Below are 22,002 nucleotides of genomic sequence, written 5' to 3'. Positions count from 1 at the left end.
GTAAGACATCTTTAACCACCCTTCAGAAATCCTGGAGTACTATTCATCTTCAACAGCTTTAAGGATAGTAAGAATGTTTGGCAACTTGAAAGCTTGAAATATAAGAAAGTCAGTGATGACCTGTGAACAGCCCTGTTTACCAGATTGAAGAAAACTCTTCAGTGGGAATGGGGGTATAATCTGAACAAATGACTTGGCGTTGACATTGTTTTTCTTCCTCGCCAATGATGAGACGAAAGCGTAACCCCTCGTTCTCCGCGAAGTCGAGAAGCCCAGAATTTCCCCGCTAACACCTCCATCTCTTGTAGAGCTGCTGCTTCCATCTGCATGCTAAAAAGAAACCCTCTCGCTCTCTCTCAGAAGCACCGGCGCCATCGCTGATTAGCATTTGGACACAAGGGACGGGGAGCAAGTCCTGGAGTGCTGTTGCCGTGTATGAGGAGGAAGCTCCGTGAATGCCAATGGGCTGTGCGCTGAAAGGAGGGGAACTGAAAACAAATTGCCGGACATGTTGCATTAGCACCAGATGTCAAACAGAGTTAAGAGATGTTTTATGATGAAAACTGGGGACGGCTTCCATTAAGCTTGCGAGGAACAGTTATGAAGAGGATTGTTAAAAAGCGACGTTGTCTCCATGTTTGCCTTGTAGTAGCTTGAAAAACAACAAAAAAAACACCAAAGCGTACAGTTCCCATGATGCCAGCCAATTTTCATTGCCAACGGGGGTACGAGGGAAAGAAATACTGATGTATAAATAATGGCTGAGTTTCCTGAAAGCCTTCCAGTAAGGACAGCAGCGCATGCCCGCTGCTTCTTCCACCAGGTACAGTAATACACCTGTACGTGCAGGGGTGGGGTGGGGGGGGTCTGTTGCTGCTTGTTAAAGGCTTGCAAAGCTTTTATATCATCAAAGTCTTTACTGGATTTCGTGTTTGCTCTGTTAGACGGATGGCGCCCACATCACAGGCAAAGATTAAATACAGGACATGTTGTGCTGTGCTCAGACAAAAGCTTAGATATACAAACAAAGTGCGTAAGAGCTTTTTTTATATAAAGCCCCTGTGGTCTCGAACGGCGTTGTCCGCCTAAAATGAAAGAGCTGAAAGGGGAGAATAGCAACAGCGTACAGTATTTCTAGAGGAGCCGGTGACTGATGATGTCCCATTGTCTTGCATTGTACAGCGCAGATAAAAGGGCTCGGCTTCGTTTTTTTTTTAGCTGTGAGGTCTGCCCCGAACAACAGGATGCCAGTTCACATGTTAACCGGCGCAATTATTTGCATATGGTCTCCCAATTATAAAGGCTAATGAGAAGATTAGGGGCAACCCGCGCTGCCTGTGGAGCTTCCAGCGTGATCGAGCGACGGCTCAAAGAAGGGCGTCCTGGCCATACTTTTCACGTCACTGCTGGAAAACAAAACCTCAGCGTACATTTAATCCACCTGTTTTGATAGTTTTTCAGGAGCCAGCGAATAACCTTCCGCCGCCAAAATGTTTTGAGGAACCTTCCTTTCCCCTTGGCTGCTTAATGGCAGAGAAAACTGGATGAGGTGCTTGGCATAAATAGAAGCGTCCTCAGAAAACATAAAGTCTTCCAGGCGTTTCCATTTTCTCCCCTCCACTTTTCCTGCCTGTACGGAGACATCCTCGTCATTATAACCTCCCCATTCAGCTGCCTGTGGGGGGATCCCTGCTGCTCCATTAAGGCCATACCAAGCCTCACAAACTCTGATTGCATGAGCCATCAATAGTGCTGATTATGGGAGTTAATTAGGATGCCTGGAATGAGAGACTGACTTTTTTTTTTTATTTTTTTTTTTATCAAAGATGTTAAAATTGTGGACTTTTGAGGCAAAAGCAATGATTCTGTCGGTCGCATCTTTGCTAGAGGTTAGCATGTAGCGCAAAGATATTGGATTAGCCGTGTGTTCCAACAGGATCAAAGTTAGGGCTTTCCCCCACGACGACTGCTTTTCATTTACACTTCCATTCTCAGTCCTTGAGCCCCTGACACCTCCGTTTGTGTGTTCAAACGAGCTCTGCGCTCTGTGTCCGTGCGTGTGTACTTTTGCGACATGTGCACAAAACCAATTAGTTTTGGGATGTTGAAGTAGCTGGCTGTGGCAAAATGACAATGGAGTAATTGAAGAGGCCAGCTGAAAGAGAGGCCAGGCTGCTGAATGCGGCTCTGACAGAGGAGAGAACTTCCCTCGCTGGCAAAATAAGTCTCACGTAGCTGTAGACAGTAATGAACATAAGAACCTTTCAGTTGGCTGACATTAATTATAATAAGGTTTTCAGTTGCTGAGGGTTTACTATACGTCCAATCTTGTCAGTTTGCAAATTAGGAAACTGCTTAGATTTTAATCTTGCAGTTTTTTTTTTTTTGATGAATGTTTTGGACTCTGCTTTTTTTGGTCCCTGATAGACATCTGAGTAATTTAGGAATATTTGGCTGGTCCGGCACTTATCTGAAGTAAATAAAACCGTACGCTTTTATAGCTGTAAGAGCAGTAAACTAACACACTGTATTTTATCATTGTCAAAACTCAGTTACCAGCGGTATACTGAATGCTGCAGTCGCTCCGTATTTTTCTTACTTTTCTCCCTGTACTTGACAGTGCGATATATTTCATCCAAACCAGAGCTTCTGCAGGTCTGCCTCAATACGCTGCCTTAGGGTTTATTTAATTTAAAAAAAAGGCTGCAAAAATATTCTGACAATTCATCCCCTGAAACATACAGTATCTGTATTATTTGTTGGAATATAAAATTATCAGCAATTTTGATTTTGTGATTTAGAACTGTTATAATTCTTCTTGGGATAGACGTTCTCACAAACTTTGTTTTATATCGACCTAACGATCTTCCATTTACTCACAACCCAAAGGCACTCTGCTGGCTAAAGAGCCTGTGAACAGCGGAGGCCATTGTTTACATGACGCTCCTAGAGAAAATACCGTCCGCATCGTTACATCCTCACCACCAGCCTGAACGATTGATACGCTAATGGATACACGAGTTGGGCTGCTGATGTTGTTTATGCCAAATTCTGACCCTACCACCGTAATGTTGGAGCTGGAATCAAGCCTCTGTGGACCACATCATATCTTCCAGTCTGTTAGAATTGAACTGCGGTGGAACTGTGGTCTCAGCGTCTTGTTCTTACCTGACAGGACATACACCTGTTGTTGTCTACCACTGCTGCTGCCCATCTGCTTCAACGTTTGACATGTCAGAGGTAGTCTTTCCACGAACCTGTCTTGAAATAAGTAGGTATTTTTATGTGAAAATTGTGGCCTCCGATCTTCCGGCTAGTTCACGTCACACAGTCACAGACAGCAAACCGACAACAGACAGTTGGGGCTGATCGTCGTCTGGGACTCTGGAAAACAATCATTTGAAGATTGAGACCCTGAGCCAAATGCTTGGGACCGGATCAAGTCATCCCTGTCTTGAATCAGGCAAAACAACGTAACTGTAAATGTAAATATCCTGCGATTTGTTGCCGCGAGCTTCAAGGGCAAATAACTGCAAGAATTGAATTTGAGCACAGGCTGGTTATTAAAAACTGCATTACAGTTACAGTACAGGGTCAATTTGTAATGTGCGGGTCTATGTGAAGGACAGATATGTTTAACCGAGATAAATTACATACCTAAGAAATCCACAAATAGTTAAAAACAGTATGCATTCAGTGGTAAGTAGTCCCAGATGCTGTGCTGTTTAAACCGGTGTATGCGTGTGTGTGTGTGTGGGATCTGAAAACAAAACGGCATCTGTGATGGAAAAAAAAAACAAAATCATTCTGCTTTCATCTGCTCAAGTGGAAAGAGAGGCGTTAGAGAGGGGCAGTTTTCAATTAATGCAAACTTAAATAGCAGAAGTCCGTAGGAGCCATTAAGAAAAGGCATTTTTGAGAATTTTACAAATACATTGTTTTTAGACCTTTTCTCATGAAAACCACAGACTTAATGAAGACTTAGTGGCCTGGAAGCTGCTGTAATTATCTTCAGGCATTCACTATATCAGGTGACATAAAGCAGGGTTTATCATCCTCTCAGGCTAATCTATTTGATGGATAGCTTTTTTAAGAAATATCAGCGCCTTTGTCATCTCCAACCGATCATGCTTCTTTCTAAAAGGCCTTTTCCTGTTCGATTTTATCAGTCGCCTGACAGGGTTTGGCACGCCATCCTAAACAGTGCTTTGGATTTATCTGGGCCTCAGCAGGAGCTTTATTGACTTTGGCTTTTTTGTCTCTGTCAGCACGAGGATGCATTGGAGGCTTTAGCCATAGAGGCAGATATTTGTTTTTTTGTCTTAAAGAACTGCATATCTAACATACAATTTCATAGCTTTTCTCTTTTGTCTCGCTCCGCCTCGCGGAAACCCTGTGTTGGTGGAGCGAAGGTGCTGGAATTAACAACATGAATCCTTTATTATTTCACTTGAACAGGGTAAAGTCAGCCTCTTTCTCCACTGGCTGCTCTGTTGGTCTTAAGAGCCTCGCTACAATTTCCACTGCCTTCCTGCTGTGACAGGGATGTGAATGGTTGGCTCCATATCACTGCAGCTCGCAGGGATAATCATATCACACACACGCACACACACACACACACACACACACACACACACACACACACACACACACGCTCCCTGTATACCGACAGTCGCACACTCCTGCAACTACAGACACTGCAGAGGAAGACTAAAACCTGCTGACCGGCTGGAGCTGAGCTTCTACACCTCATTAAATTGGGAAATGAATCCTGGACGAAGTGCTGGCTCCATCCCAGATAAGCTTGAGGTGTTTTTGGATTCAACATATAAGTTGCTGCGGCTGCTTCCCGACGTCTAATTTTCATCACCTATTCTGATTCCTCTTTTACCTGCGAAGTAGAGCGGCACGATATATCGACTTGGTGTTTTCATCCCGTATTCGATGTCTGCAATATCCCCATCACAAAGGATTGTTATATTTCAAGTGAAATAGTTGATAGTGATAGGAAAATAATGATGATGGAAAACAAAAGTAAGCAAAATGTGGGTTAATTGGAGCTAATGTCTTCATTGCTATATTAAACAACAATGTCACAATTGAGTGTTTGGCTGATATAGTTCACACCCCCAATGAGATGTCAAGCTAAAGCCAGATTGAATGGCAAGTTTCCATTTTAACATCTTGTTTTAGCAGTTTCCCTATTTTTCTTTGAGTGCAAATCCTTATTCAAGGTTTTGGAGTCCAGGTGGCTAACCAACTTTCCCAAATCCAGCATGTTCCACAGCAGACAGAGGTTGAAGCTTTTAAAAATGTTACTTCTTCACAATTCAATTCAATTCAATTCAATTCAATTTTATTTATATAGCGCCAAATCATGAAACATGTCATCTCAAGGCACTTTACAAAATCAAGTTCAATCATATTATACAGATTGGGTCAGATTATACAGATTGGTCAAAAATGTCCAATTATAGTTTCCACATTATGTAGGGTGCTTTTACTGCTCATAAGAAGATTGGATGTTTTGACTTACTGGTGCCCGATGGTCAACAATCAGGACCAGTCAGCCTGAAAATCAGCTGATTCCAGGCCGACAGCCAAATTTCTCCGTGGTTCTCTAATCAGTTTTAATTTGATTGTTCACATTCAAGTCATTTAACCATTGCCATTAATGAAATGTTTGTTCATCGCTTAAGATTTTACATTTCTCACAGCACACTGAAAATAAATATTGAAGGAGCGAGTGTGTTCAGGCTCGGCAACCCTGCCTGCAGCTTTCAAAGGAACTGGGTGAAATACTCCCCCTTATCTTTGTGTGTCAAATCCCAAGCCAGACCAGCCTTTTTGTGAACACAGCCCTGTGATTGGCTGAGCCGGCCGAACAATGCCGAGCTTCCCAAGAGAGATGTAGTCGAAGCCCGAGGTAACAAGTTACCAGACACCGTCTTTGGGGGCCATAACTGTATCATGACCCTGGGGCAGCACTAACGAGCACATTCACTCCCCAGGGAGGACCAGGCCCCGAATCCAGGTCTGACTAACTCACTGTTTAGCCTCTGGTACCAGACACAACTTCCACCACCTCGTCTAAAACCTTGTTCTGTCAACCCCTAAAGGCAAGGCAGCATCGCACATCTACAGCTCTACCTCTTAAGAGGCTCTATTAGATTCTTTCATGCTGTAACCGTCATTAGAATCCCACATTTTTCTAACGTGCTTTTGTGATGGTTGAGAAAATGAGCCTGCCCCAGCTCTAATTGAAGTTGTGACATTTTAATACCAGACTAGTAGATGCCTTGGGTGCCACATGCGGGACCGAAAGATTAAAAACAGGTCTCGCTGCAGTCATTAAAAGATAGAGAATGGCTCATTTTTAAGCGCTTCCTTTATTCTTTTTCCCTCCTCGTTGAAGAATCTTTACTCATATAAAATAGTGATGAGATCCTTGCAATAACATTGAATAAAAACAAATGCACTGTTTAACATTTTGCAGCTGATTTCCTATCTCTGGTTTTTATAAAGCTTTAACTTGATGATTACCCTTCAGGGAATATAACATTAGAAGATGTAAAAACGGCACTCCACATTTTGTACAGCCTTCCTGTCAAGAGCAGTGAGAAATTGCATTTGATTTTTAGTGCAAAGACTAATTGTTTAAGAACCTCACATATCATTGGCTGCATTGCCCGAAGAATGCGGGCAATGCAGCTTGCACGATTTTGGAGAACATCCAAAATCGTGCAAGTTGCATTTGACATCAAATCAGTAGGAAAAAAAAGTTACTTTGCTGCACACCGTTCACCCTTCCTGTTATCTGCTGAAATGTTTCCTCTTTTTCACAGTCTGAATAAGAAGTTTCTTAAATGATCCACTCTGGAAAGATAATAAAACACTGTAAAAGTAGGAACATCGTTGAAATAAATCAGCTGTTATGTTTACATTTGAATAAATATGACATGTTATTAGCAATAAGTGTACTATTTTCAATAATCAATAATTGGCATTTGAGCTGTCAAACTTTTTTTACAGTCACTGATCAGCTTTTTGGGATAGACTTCCTCAATACCATTGGTATTTTGACACTTTATCCACACTCAATCTTAGCTCCCTCCGCAGATTCTCTCTGATTCAAGTCAGGACCGTCTGGACCATTCCACAACATTCATACTACTTCAACACATGTTGGTAAAATTACACGATCACTTCGCACCTGAATCTGAAAAAAGAAATTGTTTTGGGATTAACATGTCTTACAGTTTCCTTCCACTCGGCTTCTTACTTCTCTGTTCATTCTGTGACTTAAACACCTCGCTGACATTGAAGAGTAGCTACCTTTGAGTCCAGAAGGAAGAGAGTTGTTGTCAGCGCAACCTGATAAAGCTCATGTATGATGCGTTCAATAATCAGAAAAGTGATCGGTCTCAACAATTCAAGTCACTCTGTAGTGCTTTTATGATAGTTTTAAAAAACATGTTCTGTCTGAGCTCTAATAAAGCAGGGACATTTAGACCTAGATCAGCTCTTTCCTTGGGTGAGACTTTGCACAAGGGAAAGATAAATAAAACGGGTCTTATTACTTTCATTAAAAGATGACTCCTTTTTTTATCCAGTTTCTTTAGTCTTTTTACTCCTTATCTGAGAACCGTAGCTTTTATTCATGTTAAATACTAACTTTTACAGTGACACTGAATTCTAACAACAGATACTAGGGACAACCTGAGTGCATTTTGGTTAACTTTAGTGACTATGTTTTTTCCCAAGTTTGTTTGTTGCTTTGGTTTTCACTGTCTTGATAGTTTTCGTGTTCTGCTATTATTCTTTTTTTCACCTTTGTCTCATGAAACAACAGCATCTATTGGAAGCAGGTGTCACATTTTAACAATGAGCTGCCAGCTAACAATAAAAACATTAAAGAAACATAAATTTTGCTGTTTTAATTCTCCCTGTGTCCGCAAAATGTCAAAATAGGTGTAAATAACGATGAATTAACGTCTCACTGTTTTGTTTAACAGATCCAGACTAGTCACCCCGGTTGAACCTGTTGTATCTCCCCCATCTGTCTCTATCAAACAGCTACCAAACAGTCGTACCTGACATTTCCTGCCACAGCTGCTGTCTCGCGAAAGACTGATGGTCCAGTGTCAGAAATCTGACCTCACTGCAGATCAATTTTGCCTCCGGCTCAATCTGCCAGTCGCTCACATTGATAAAACCGAGAGTGAAATGTGTTGGAATGAAAAGCACGTCCCCCCGTCCTGAACCCTGAACCCATCCGTTGGCGTTGGAACATCGACGCTGTAGCGAAGCCCTAATGGCACGGCGTGATGAGCGCAGCCAAACGAGCCCATGTGGCTTCCTGTCGATCCCTGCTGGAACGCTCCGCATCAACAAGATAGCTCTAAGCAAAAACGCAGCGCATGCCAGCAGAACATTGATCTGTGACCACAGATTCAGTATATGTAGCTAGCTGACTTGTTCCACCTCTGACCCTCTGGTGGATGTAGACTAGAACAAGCTCAGCATCATGATTAAAAGCTCCTGCGACTGGATGCTCTGGGAAATTCTTAGCTTCTATTTGGTGTCTGAGCTTCGCTTTCTCTGTGTTTCTGCTTCTCCTTGCAGCTGTGGACGTAACCCTGAGACTGTGTGACTGAGCAGCAGAGGGGCAGATCACTGTGACACACGACGACGACGGCGACGATGATGATGATGGAGTTGAGGCATTTAGACGCAGCGCTGCTGGTGTTGATCCTGGGACACCTCTCCTCCGCTCTGGAGGTCCCGCTAGACCGTAAGGAAACAGATCACACCACACACATCAGAAACCTAGAGAATACTAAACGTTTAAACAGTTTATGAGGACCGGTCGAAGAAATTATCGATTTGTTTCAAAGAGTTTATCAGTTATGGAAGCCCATAGAATAATATAAAGGATCTTTAAAACAAGATTAAGTAGTCAACATCTTTTAATTTTTTCATCTGAGTGATGGAAATGGGATTCCACAGTATGTAGATTCAGTGGGAACGTATTCAGCTAATAAAAATTCTTCACGTTTTGTCCCATAATAACTTGAGATCATATTACTGGGATTTTACGTGATAGACTAGCAAAAAACTGTATGAATGTTTTTTCAAATATTTTTTAGCAATTAGGAATTTGGTGACCAGTGAAGGCAGCTGGTTGCGCTAGATTTTAATTGGGACTATCAGAGTAAAAAGGGGTGAGCACACGTCACTCTAGCCTGGCCAGCCAGACTGAATTACACGGAGCGTAAGCCAGTCTGGTAAGGCTCCCTTCCCTCCAGCCTAAGACAGACCGGACCAATCACAGCGCGGGAGGTGGGACTTTATGATGCGTCGCTCTCAGCGGCAGAATTACCCATAATGCAGCAGCGGATTTCTGTTACCATAACAGTCAAGATACATACGGAGAATTTGTTGCTTGGTGCCTTGGAATATCAAGAAAGAGCATGTCAGTACACCATGGATACTCTGATTTCTTTTTTTTGGCAAAAGCGGTAAAGAATTGTTTACTGGAGAGTTAGGATATGCGGCAGGATATGCTTCACGGACCACAAATTGAAAAAACAGAGCGCACCGCTTGGAGTGTTTTGTGTCACATCCATAGTTATCCGACTGGTTTTAACCTGAAGACGCTGACCCTGTTAGTCCTGCCTTTTAAACCGGGCTCTACCAGCTCCTTACCAGGCCGGTAAGCTGTGTCTGTATGGCGTAAGTCAACCTGCCAGGCCTGGCTAATATCGCCCCACACTTTAAAGACCCTTCATTTGTCAATTCTTGTTCTTCTAATTCAAAATTAGTCAATACTATTTGTTGGCCTTTTTCATAAAATCCCAACAAAATACAACGAAGAAAGAAGGTTATTGGCTGCACTGGATTCTATTTGCGTGCATCAGGGGAGCTGAATGTCTCCACATGTCACTCTTTGCACATTTCCAGTTGTAATAAAAATATCTAGAAACCTTATATCCTGTTCCTTCCACGACAGAAAATGTGTAAAGGTTCAATGGTTTGAATTGTTCAGCAGGATACTGAATGTATTGATCACCAAGGGAAGAGTGTAGATCTTTAACCTTTTTCCACATTTTCTTCATTATAGTATTATTAATCTAATGCTATGACCTCATGTCCTCAACAAATAGAGGAAGTCAAACTGATTTTCAACCCCCCAGGTTAAGGTTTTTGTGACAACAGATTTTCTTTCCACCATATCTGGTTGGAAATGTTGACCATCGCAGGCTGCCCTTCTCCAAACGTTGGGCAACCTTTTTTATTTTTTTTGTCACCACTAATGTCTGCATCTCTCTACTGTCACATTGTTTTCTTGTTTGCTGATTCATTGGGGGAAAACACAAAAGTTCTGCCAGGATGTAAGTCATAAATTAATGTATTTTTATTAAAGAAAAGGTTTGCGTTTGCAGTTTTTGTGAGGATTTGTTTTTTTTGTTTGTTTTTGTTGTTGTTTTTCTTCTTATCGAGCTGCTTGATATTTATGTTTTAGTCTATATTAGAAGGTACTGAGTGTGATTTGGAGTGTAATTTTGCATGCAATCATTTCTTTGCCTGCCGCCTTTTGTTTTGTGTGTTTCTGCAGGGCTGGGAACATTTTACTTAGAGCAATACTGCAAACAGCATGAATCTTTCAGTTATTTGTTTTGTCATAGTCCATTAGTTATCTCCCCGGCACTGACAGGAATTCAGCAAGCATCAGATAATTGCACTAAAGTGAAATGCTCCTTGGTGTTCTGCATGCTTTTCTTTTGTTGTTGCACACATTAAGGGGAACTTTTTTTTGTATGTCAGCAAAGCCCTGTGTGCTTTTAGACACTACGGTCAGTCTCAGTGTGTTTGGTCATGATCGGCTGTGCGGTCAACACAAGAGAAGAAAAAGGGTTTAAATTAAAGAGTAAAAGTCATGTTTACCCCCCCTTTCTTTCTGATCTCCCTCTAGTGCCGCAGCCTCCGACAATAACTCACCAGTCCCCGAAGGAATACATCATGGATCCTCGAGAGAATATTATAATTCACTGTGACGCGAAGGGGAAGCCGCATCCCAGGTAGGAAGAGGCCAAACGCGGTTTAAAATTCACGAAGTGTAAACAGCCCCCTAGCTCTCAGATGTGAGACGTTTGCGCTCACAGCAGGTATAATTTTACTCCGTCTCAGTTTCCGCGGCTTATTTTCATTCAAAATTTAAAACAAAGAAATCGCTGTTTACTTTTAGGCAGGCTGCCCTTGCCAAAGGCTGGTTGCTGCCAAGGCGTTTGATTGCAGCAACAGCTTTACTGTTGCCGTAGATTTATATGCACTATAATTTTGCATAACCTTAGTAAAAACAAACATGCTGATATAAAGGACAAACTTAGCAGCAACCGAGGTTACATAAAAAGGGAAATAATCCTTTATTTTGCTATGGTTAATAGTGTGGTCTGTAGCAGATTTAAAAAAGCAGAGAAAGTTTCCAGAGGGGTGGGACTGATGGGGATCATTTTGAGCCGTAAAAACCAAAACCAAAAACCAGACAAAACATCTGGGAGTTTTATTTTCTTCTCATTAGATATAAACAGTGTTGTGCAACCTGAACCTTAACCAGTTTTAAGTTGTTCACTACCTTAACAATCCGAACTAAATTCACACTTACAACATCAACCAGTTCTTTTTCATTCTCCTTAGCAATTGCGGATTAGCCGTCTGATTATTTCACCGTATTTCACGCCTGGTCCTGGAGGGCTTATTATATACCTCATTATTTAAGACTCTCGTGTTCATGATGTTCATATAAACTGTGGCTTAATTTGTCTCCGGACTCACCGTTGTCATCCATACTGTATTTCCCTGCTTTGTCAGAAAACAAGGGTGAAGTTTTAACACTGCAACTGTAGCTCCGTCCATGTTCAGCGCACCACAAGCTCTCTGAGCAAAGTCTGATTCTGTTTAAATATGTCGGCTGACAAAATCTTCAATCTAAATTAAATTCATCAGTGCTGTTGTTTTGTTGAGTTAAAAGAGACTGAATGCATTAAGCTGCAGCTACCTTCCTCTGTTAACCTCTGCTGTACCTGCAAACCCACCTGGTCTCGCGTTTTTATTGGATAAATTAGGACATGAGTTCTGATGAAGCTTGATCGTCAGATAAATAAATATTTTTTTAAATAACCTTTTAGCAGGTATTAAACATACTTTTCATTACATCTGTATTAAAAATTTGTTATTTTATTGTTCAGATATAATGTTCTTCTAATCTTTAAGTTTTTAAAAAAAAAAATTAGCCATAAGTAGAAAATCATCATAATTAACACAAATAAAGGCTTAAAACATCAGTCTGTGTGCAGTTAATCTATTAAAAGTGTTTGACTTGGCAAAGCGAGAAAGTGATTATACTGGATTTCTCCCCCAGCTTCTCCTGGACGAGAAACGGTACCCATTTTGACGTCGAACAGGACCCCAGCGTGATGATGAGGCCTCACTCAGGGACCCTGGTGGTGGACCTCAGCAGAGCAAGGCCTGAAAACTTCGAGGGTGTGTTTCAGTGCACGGCGAGGAACAAATACGGATCTGCGGTGTCCAACAATATTGTCGTCAGACAGTCAAGTAAGTGCGGTCGGCTGTTTTCTTTTGTTCCAGTCATTTTTCTCTTCTTCCATTCCAAATATGTTATGCAGTAAACATTTTGCATCATTTCCCCCTTTCTTTTCTTCTCTCTGTAAATTAAGTTACATTTTCCTTCCTAAGAGGGCTTATGGAAGGTAAAGCTTGCATGTAGGAAAAACAAAATGCACGTTAGTACGTAGATCGTAATGCCCTGTTGTATTTTTCCTCTTAGTATTTTGGTCAGTTAGGCATCCTCTCATCTTGCCCCATTGCTTCTGTCATTATGTTGGGAGCAGTCCACTATCAGCCAGCAGTTTATGTTCACACTGGGACAATACTTACCCTGGAATGTGTCTATTTCCAATCAATCCAGAATCCCCCTTGTGGTCAAAGGAGAAATTCAAGCCAATCGTGGTCCAGGAGGGCGTTTCCTTGGTGTTGCCGTGCCGACCCCCTGCAGGACTTCCTCCTCCTATCATATTCTGGATGGACAATAGTAAGCTATTATAAGAACGTTGGTTACTTTTAAAATGTCTAGTCTTCTTACTATTGTGGATTAACTTCCATGCTAGGTTGCAAGAATTTTCAGAATAACCTCCCTCAAACATTGTTTTTATTTGTGTTTTTTATTATTTATCCAAGGTTTAAATGGCTATGTCAAAAATAAAAAACAAAAACAGGCAAAAAAAGGCTGTAAAATGCACAAGTGTGTGAAGAAACACAATATAAGTGCATCTTTTATTTGGTATAAAAGTTAAAAGTGAAATCATGCGCAAAAACAAAGCAGCAGCAAATTTTAAGAACTCTCCCACTGCCGAAATATCTGTTCTCTAGTTCCAATTAAAATTACTTGAACTTCCACGTGGTTACGACTTCAGATCACAGTTTTAATTTCAGTTCTTTCTACAACTTTTTGAAGGAATCAGGGCTTTGTGATTCAGACAATTCTACAGGTAATTTGGTCTGACTCTAGGAAGAGACGTTTTTCACACATTTGCATAGAGCTGAATGTGTTATTTAAAGGCGACAGATTTACATATTATACGGATATAAAGGGACAGAATAGGATAGAATAGATTCTGGAGTTGTAACAAAAGGATTTAGTTTTGGTTTCAAATTAAACTCAAGTTTGAAATGACAAATTCTTTTTGATATTGATGCCAAAATACTAAAACGTCACCATGTCTGTTTTAACCTCTGTAGCAACAATACTAATTGTAAGAAGTGTAGACAACTCTGCTAGTTGACAATATAATTTAAAAAAAAAATTCCCCTGCATGTAGCATCAACTTGTGCTAGATTGAACTAAACAATATCAAAAGAAGACCAGAGAAATTCAACTTTTACATTATTATGTGATTATGTCACCTGGATAAAATATAGAAATTAGCATTTTGTGAAAAAACAAACACATTTCTTTCCTAAATTATCAAGAAGGGGTTGGTTGATTAAAACAGGTTACAGGGCAGGGCCATGTGTCCCAGAAGAGCATTTAGTCTGTTCTGACGTAGTTATGTAGAGTCATAGGCGAAGGATAGAATAAAATATTTAAAAATCACAAAGATTATTTATGTAGAAAAAAAAATAAGGTCCTAAAATACGGAATTGATTTGGCCTGTATTTTCTGAAATTGCCGTGGAAGCGTATTTAAATGGGTCTGCTTTTCTCAGACTTCCAGAAGCTTCCCCAGAGCAAGAGGGTGTCCCAGTCCCTGAATGGCGACCTGTACTTCTCCAACGTTCGGCGAGAGGATTCCAGGAACGACTACATCTGCTACGCTCGCTTCACACACACGCAGACCATCCAGCAGAAACAGCCCATCACTGTCAAAGTGCTCAATCGTGAGTCTCGCCCTCCCTGTGGCGCTCAGATTTAAAGATCCAGTGAACTTTTACGTGTCTGTGTGTTGTGCGCGTGCAGAAGAAGCGGTTCGTTTTCAGCAGGACAGTATGTGCTGGGAAGGCAGTATGTGGGAGGGAAACCCTGCTTCCCAACACGGATCCCGTCTTCGGAGACATCACTTGTCGTCATCTGACTCAAAAGACATATTGTCTGAGCTCTGGTTGTTCTTCGAGCTCTGTGCTGAGCAGCTTTTTACTGTAACTGTGAAGTTTTCCTACACGCATTCCCCTCCAACTACAACGACCACTCTCATCACTTCAGCCTTTACAGTGGACATCATATTTGCTACGTGTTCCCCCGATTTTATGTCATCTGAAGCTCTTCATGTTTTATTCAGTTGATTATCATTTTGCTCTCCATTATAAGTTCCCACAGCATGTTTATTTTTATTAATATCATAATTTGAAATTGTTGCATGTGTGATTTTTTTTGTTTGCTTTTGTTTTGCTGTGTTACAGTGGATGCAATCAATGACACAATGGCAGATTATTATAATGACACTGAATTGTTAAACGGTGAGTTTTTGACACCCTCCGGTGTTTAACTCCTCCCGACCCAGAGCTCCAGACTCTAGCTTTTACCTACTAACACCAACCCTTCAACTCATTCATCCTTGGGGCTTTTTTTTCCCAGACGCTCATTGGTTTCTTCCAGGGTGAGATCTAGCACCCCCTTGTGGTTATTTCTAACATAGACCTCAAAACTGTAGCCTACACACTGACACACATCTTCAACCCCAAGAGTCACTCCTGCTTTATCCAACTGAATCCCTTTTTACAATCACCTTTCCTTAACATCTTAAATGGCATATATCATCATTTCCATAATTTTGTTTTCAGTGGTGTTTGGACTTGTAGCTCATGATAGTTATATATTCATTTCCATGTCTGAAATCAAGAAATGTGGAAAATATCTTAAGAGGAAGAAAGTTGCCAGGATGGTAGGGTGGGAGGGAACTTGCAACATTGTACTCAGTCACTGTATAACACAATATTTAGTTAGTTTAAATGTGTGTTGATAATATAATATACATATTGATATGGCCATTTGCATGGGAGGAGGAAGTCAGACTAGATATTGTTTGAAAGGGGAGTAGCTTGTAGACCTAACAGAGAGGCACCCCATCCATGGATTTAATAGGTCTGTGTGGCAAGCCCCATCTGCCAGTGACTCCCCATGGTGGAAAATGACAAAAACTGGAATTCAGAAAACTCAAATTCTGGAAGCTTTCAGTTCAGAACAACGTTGTTACTCTGAACACTCCCATTTCCCAAACCAGCTTAGTGATTCTGTCACTAGAGTACTCTATGTTAGTGAGAGATGTAGTTTTTTGTAAAACATATTGACGGTGAATGGAAGCAGCTGAAAGTCTCACTTTTCTACACGTAGTCAGTGCTTTACTAGTGCGTATTCAGGAGGCACTGCACTACACTGATGTTAAAGCATTACTCTGAGGATAACAGTAAGTCATGGTACGCAGTACAGGTACTTTTATCACAGCAACATGTTGTCTGGACATAAAAAGTCACTTAAAGCTAATGCTACACTTTTCTTACATTGGGGATCGTTGGGGGAAGTAAGAGTGCCCACTCCATCCCCGTGTTTTAGTGATTACACTTTAATTCCAGATGTTCCAGTTAGAAAGATTTGTTTCTGTCACCAAAACAGTAGAGAGGGCTGTAGTGTTTTTTGACAGGTGTTTCTTTTTATGTCAAATAAGGGACTTTTAACAAAAAGAAATATGGAAAACAAAGATTGTGTATTATTTGTGTCATACGTTTAGGGTTTTGTTTTTGTCCTAGCTCCAAGATATGATGATAATTTTCCTTTAGAAAAGAAAAAAGAACAGGGTTTAAAAATGCTCTGACTTATTGATTAACAATATATCTGATCCTAGTGAAGCTCGTTAACCTGCAAATGCCCAAATCTTTCTTCAGCTAATCCTGCAGGAAAACTCTTCACATCTCCTGCCAACCTTCTCCTTCTTTCATCTTTGATTTAACACAAACCCTTTTAATCATTTTATTGCTTTTATTCACACCTTACCTCACTTGCCTGTAAATATGAGAAACCCTTTGAATGTTTAAACACTTTTATTCTAATCAAATTCAGGAAATGCACCACCTGTATAAATATTATGGGTGGTTTTACTTTCCTTAAATGTTTTACTAAAAATGATCATTGTCATTAACTGAAACAGTAACACTTAGTAACAGATTTTCTTTTATCTTTATTTTGCACTGGTTAAATACATTTTAGATGTTAGTGAAGAGAGGTTTTATTTGTAGATATGTTTTGGTTATAAACACCCACATAATTAAGCCCAGTATGGCAGTAAAGACCACATTTAATCACAAAACACGAGCATTTGTGTGCAGAGAAGGGTCCATTTCAGAGCAGACGGTTTAAAACGGTGCTGAGTGGTGGAGCGTTAGTGAACGGGAAGGGCATGGCTTGCCTTACTTCCTCTTTATTCCTGACTGATGCAAAAGAGAAAGTCATTGTTCTTCGTTTTGTGACTTGGTATGCGCATCTGTGTGTGTCTGTGCAACTGCAGAGGCCCCAGTGGATGAGAGGAAGCCAACCTTCCTCATCCCATCTGGCCACTCGAGCGCCAAGATGGTGCTGAGGGGACACGTTCTGGAGATGGAGTGTATTGCCGAAGGACTGTAAGTCACTGAATGTGTCCGTGTTGAATGTCTCGGTGCCTCCGGTGCCCACCTGCTTGATCACAACTCTTAAATCCAGGCCCACCCCCGAGGTTTCCTGGACCAAAGTGAGCGGAGACCTCCCTGGTAGGCGCGCGTCCTTCCTTCACTTCAATAAGACCCTGCGGATCGTGAACGTGTCTGAATCGGACGCGGGAGATTACCGCTGCACTGCCAGGAACCAGCTCGGCTCTGCACAGCACACCATCAGCGTCACGGTCAAAGGTGTGTCTGCGCCGGCTCTGCTTTTCCCTGCCTCCTCATTCTCTTTCTTCCCGTTCCTCCTACTCATAATTGATTTATGCACAGATGCCACTAGGATGGTCTGTTCCGTAATTAATTATCCGCTATGTTCGCCCTGCAGCTGCACCTTATTGGATCAGTGGGCCTCCAAAGAATCTTGTTCTGGCTCCTGGAGAGAGTGGAGTGTTGACCTGCAGGGCCAGTGGCACACCAAAACCCTCCATCATGTGGTCAAGGAATGGCGGCCCCATCGAGAGTAAGAGCAATTTCCTCCACTAACTGAAATATATCCACCCTTACATTAAATATTCATCACAGCAGACATAAAGTCGGCCATACTTTATAGGAATTTTTAAAGAGGAGATATCATGCAAGATTCACTTCTTTAACCCTTCAATACATTTTGTTGTGTAGTTGGAGTCTCTAGTGATGCAGAATATTTGAATGCAGTTCGTCCAGGTACAGCATAGAGATCTTTTTCTGTTTGGGTCATATTTTTCAAGCTGTTCACTTTTCCTCTGTTTTCTATTCCATATTTTTGAACTATTACGTCACAGTATGTGCTGCAGAGCCGCTAAACAAGGTCGTGAACTTCCGGCTCACTAGCCTCGTCAATCCGCTGCTTTTTATTTCTCTGAGCAAACTGCTAGCCTCGTGAGACCATCCTGATCTCGCGAGCTTTCAAGGTTTCACTCGCAGATCAGTCTGGCTACTTTCCGTTAAAGAAAATTTGGAGCCGTTCACCAAACGAACGTCCAATCAGCGTTGGCTTTGAGGCGGGTTGAGGTGTGACGCAACGAGAAGCGCGACAGTTCAGTCTAAAGAACATGGCGGTTTCAGCCGATGAAACTAGCGTTGGCGTGGCTATCGAGCAAGTTTTATCGGAATTACAGAGTATTTCTTTGCTGAAAGAAGAGCAAAACACTGCTCTGGAGGCTTTTCTCAGAGGAAAAGATGTTTTTGCTTTTCTCCCGACTGGTTTCGGCAAGAGCTTGTGGTTGTGTTTCCGTCGTCGCTGTTAGTACGTCATATGCTTCGTTGATCTGATTGGTTTATTTGGCCCGTCTATCACCAACATAGGCCAATCAGCTAACCAGTATTTTCGCCCCTTCTCAAAATTACTTCAACGGAAGGTTTCCAGATGGATATGCAGAGCAAATCCATCTGGCGGAGTCAGGTTAGCAGACTGCAGCCAGGCTGGAAATATTGCTTTGACGTGACCACATGTAAAAAGCACAACTTGTTCATTGTAAAATTTACTTCACATGCTAAACAACTGCAGTATTGTGGATTAGAAACATCATTTGAATGGTTTGCAACACCAGATGTTGCTTTGGAACGGAGGAAAGTGGAACTGCCAAGGTGGTGACTAGTCTTATCCCTATGTTACATATTGTAAATGATTCAAGGTTTAAAACACCAAAATGAAAAGTCATTCTGATTCTCAAAACTAACCTAACCACATCCTATGAAGATTTTAATCAATACCTTATTCAACATCATTTGTTTAGCACGTTTCATACAGTGTTTTGCAATACAAAGTGGTTTACAGAATTAAAATCAAATCTCAAACATTATCCTAAACTAACAGACTGTTAAAGATGCAAGTAAAAAAAAAGATGTGTAAAATGCCTTTTTAATCTGTTATGATACTGACAGGAACAGGGTTGTTGCAGAGGAATCTTTTTTAAACTCTTAAAATCGATAAGAAAACACTTAACAGCTGAAAAGCAAATTACTTACAAAAGGAGCAAGAAAGAAAGAAAAGAAAATGAAACCATTATTTTTTTTCCCCACTGGCTATTAGGAATGGTACAAAACTGTTTCACATGCATTCCTTTATAAAAAAATTCATAAAACAAACAAAAAAGAGCAGTGCATTTTATTTTCAGGCGCCTTTCAGCATACTCGAGGTCACCGTACAAAAGCAAAGACATGGCCTAAATGATAGAACTGAGAGCGGGAACATTTAATTAACATGTACGCTAAAACATGAGACTTCAAATAAATAAAAGATTTGAAAGAAAGTTAACATAGTGGCAGGACTTTTGTCACAAAGAGAAGGCCAGTTTATAAAGATGGGTCCTGAGGCGGGATTTACCAACGCCCAGAAAGTCAGTGGATCGTACGTCAGGTGGGAGGGAGGTCCAGAGTCAGGGGGCCGAGTGGCTGAAGGCTCTGTACTCATAAAGGCTCATGGTGAAGCTGGATGAGGGAGTACGGCGGTCAATAGCCTTGAACAAGAGGAGCAGTATTTTGAAGTCGATAGTTGTCGGGGAGTCATCGGGATGAAGGAGGACATTCAGAGGCCAGTCAACTGATTAGCCTCCACATACTGTATGCCTCTCCATAGACCACCTTATCACTCGCATCAGCAGTTCTTTAAGACTACCTTATGCTTTAACAGATTCACCTAAAGACATCAGCAGAAAAGTGGAAGACGACACAATCATCTTCACTGATGTTCAGGCCGACTCCAGCGCCGTGTACCAGTGCAACATCTCCAACCCGTACGGCTACCTCCTGTCCAACGCTTTCGTCAACGTCCTTTGTAAGTTTATAGCTCGACTTCCGTTCTTGATTTTTTTATTCCGTTTTTTTTTCCATCTCTGGCATTTTGTGGAGAGTAATAATCCGTCAAAATCTTCTGCTGACTCACTGCAGCCGAGCCGCCCAGAGTGCTGACTCCAGCCAACAAACTCTACCAGGTCATCGAAAACCGCCCGGCCCTGATGGACTGCTCCTCGTTTGGGTCCCCCATTCCCAAAATTACGTGGTGAGTTGATTTAAAAAAAAAAAAAAATGGAACAGATCTTTGTCGTAAATCCTGCCTTGACCAGAACTCGGAGCGGCCGACTGTCCATGCCTTAGGTTCAAAGACAGCAGAGCCAGCACCCTGGATGGAGACCCGTACATCCTGCATGACAACGGTACTCTGGAAATCCAAGTAGCTCAGCCGCAGCACAAAGGCAAATACACCTGCGTTGCCACCAACATGCTCGGCATCTACGAGAACCACGTCTACCTGGAAACAAAAGGTGAGCGTGTTCATTCCTCTAAAGATGTTTAAAATCATGAGGATACGTTTATCATTTATGTTGGCTAAAGGCTTGGGTCGCATTGGATTGACCTGCCTAAACATTTCTTGATATGACTTGGACCGGTTAGTCTTGTGAAATTCCTTCAGATGACATTTGTTGTGATGTGGGGCTGTAAAAATAAACTAAACTGAATTGATTTGAATCACAGACTAGACCGAACAATGCACAAATGCAGAGGCTTGACCTTTAACCATAACGGAGAGACCGAATAATGCACAAATGCAGAGAATGGTTTACATGGTCTCTCAGATGCTAAGGTACACTTGCACACGCCTTACCTGCTTCAATTTCCCCATTGTGGGACAGCAAAGGGATTTCTTATCTTATCTTTTTTAATATTTGTTCGCGCTTTTCTTAAAAATTTCTCTCCTTTTTTAAACTTTTTATCGACTAAAGTATTTTTCTACCTTGGTGTGTGAAACTAATGAGGTTCAGAATATTTACTACCCCATGTTTTTTTTCTGTTCCATCAGAGCCTACCCGTATCATAAAGCAACCGGATGACAAGGTGGTCCAAAGAGGCCGATCCGTGCTGTTCGAGTGCAGAGTGAAACACGACAAGGATCTCCTTCCTTCCGTGATTTGGCTCAAAGACGACGAGGAGCTGCCTGATGATGAGCGGTCGGAGATTCCTTTTTATGTCTGGACACATCATTGAAACACCTTTTGTTTAGTTCTTAAAACTGGTCAAATATCTGAGGTTCCACATACCTAAATTGACTATTTAAATTTTTTGGGGGATTTTTTTGCAGATTCATTGTAGAATTCGACAGCCTGTCCATCACTGATGTGTCAGAGAGAGATGCTGGGACCTACAAGTGCATCGTCAACACCACTCTGGACCATGATTTGGCCACTGCTGAGCTAACTGTTGTCGGTATGCCACTCTGAGCGTAATTTATACAAACTTACAACATGAACGCTATTAAAATGGAAGAGAAATAGGTACGTGCAATAATCTGATAGGCCAGTCAGCTCTTTATGGCTAAGAGCGTCAGGCCAAATTCAATAAGTGAGCATGCACAGTGGTTTAATATTTGATGACCTCCTCTCAGCCAGCCTAATTATCACTCCTGTTTACTTATGATGGCTGATTTGACCATCAAACTTCTTATTTCAATGCTGCCCTCCAACTTCACAGAGCCCACGCCAGCTCCAGCTGACCTCCACGGTAAATCTGCAGCACACACGAGCGCCCAGTTGTGCTCAGCTAGCATGAATTTTAGTTTTTTGTTTTTGTTTGCCAGTGTTATGCAACATGCTACGGCCCAGAAGCGGCCATTCGGCTCAAACAGTCGCAGAGTGCTGTCACCCCCCCTCTCAATCTGATCAACCAGTTTGATTTGCTCTCATCATTTTTTTTCTTGTGTTTTTTGATCTTCCATTTCTGTAGAATGAATCGCATTGAGGCCATTTGTCTGCCGGCGTAAACA

At 41.6% G+C, this 22,002-nt stretch overlaps 1 protein-coding gene across 18 annotated transcripts in view; it reads left to right on the top strand.

Annotated features, from left to right (window-relative positions):
* LOC105938498 (neuronal cell adhesion molecule) overlaps positions 1 to 22,002 on the top strand; it is a 111,710-nt gene that overhangs the window by 72,250 nt on the left and 17,458 nt on the right. For 8 of the 18 annotated variants that reach the window (XM_036147404.1, XM_036147463.1, XM_036147440.1 and 5 more), the window contains 16 exons: positions 8,626 to 8,794; positions 10,383 to 10,394; positions 10,976 to 11,081; positions 12,422 to 12,615; positions 12,989 to 13,111; positions 14,286 to 14,456; positions 14,976 to 15,032; positions 17,075 to 17,186; positions 17,266 to 17,450; positions 17,590 to 17,724; positions 19,876 to 20,019; positions 20,133 to 20,244; positions 20,340 to 20,506; positions 21,043 to 21,190; positions 21,322 to 21,446; positions 21,711 to 21,740. In XM_036147404.1, coding sequence (XP_036003297.1) covers positions 8,704 to 8,794; positions 10,383 to 10,394; positions 10,976 to 11,081; positions 12,422 to 12,615; positions 12,989 to 13,111; positions 14,286 to 14,456; positions 14,976 to 15,032; positions 17,075 to 17,186; positions 17,266 to 17,450; positions 17,590 to 17,724; positions 19,876 to 20,019; positions 20,133 to 20,244; positions 20,340 to 20,506; positions 21,043 to 21,190; positions 21,322 to 21,446; positions 21,711 to 21,740 — 1,912 coding nt within the window. In that variant the 5' untranslated portion in view covers positions 8,626 to 8,703. The remainder of the gene's footprint in view (positions 1 to 8,625; positions 8,795 to 10,382; positions 10,395 to 10,975; positions 11,082 to 12,421; positions 12,616 to 12,988; positions 13,112 to 14,285; positions 14,457 to 14,975; positions 15,033 to 17,074; positions 17,187 to 17,265; positions 17,451 to 17,589; positions 17,725 to 19,875; positions 20,020 to 20,132; positions 20,245 to 20,339; positions 20,507 to 21,042; positions 21,191 to 21,321; positions 21,447 to 21,710; positions 21,741 to 22,002) is intronic. The other 10 variants (XM_036147459.1, XM_036147438.1, XM_036147418.1 and 7 more) reach the window with 5 other exon arrangements.

This window comes from Fundulus heteroclitus, chromosome 2 (assembly GCF_011125445.2).
Source record: "Fundulus heteroclitus isolate FHET01 chromosome 2, MU-UCD_Fhet_4.1, whole genome shotgun sequence".
NCBI classification, from domain to species: Eukaryota; Metazoa; Chordata; class Actinopteri; order Cyprinodontiformes; family Fundulidae; genus Fundulus; species Fundulus heteroclitus.
Note: the sequence above shows the minus strand (reverse complement) of the source record. Positions and strands in the feature narration are given on the sequence as shown.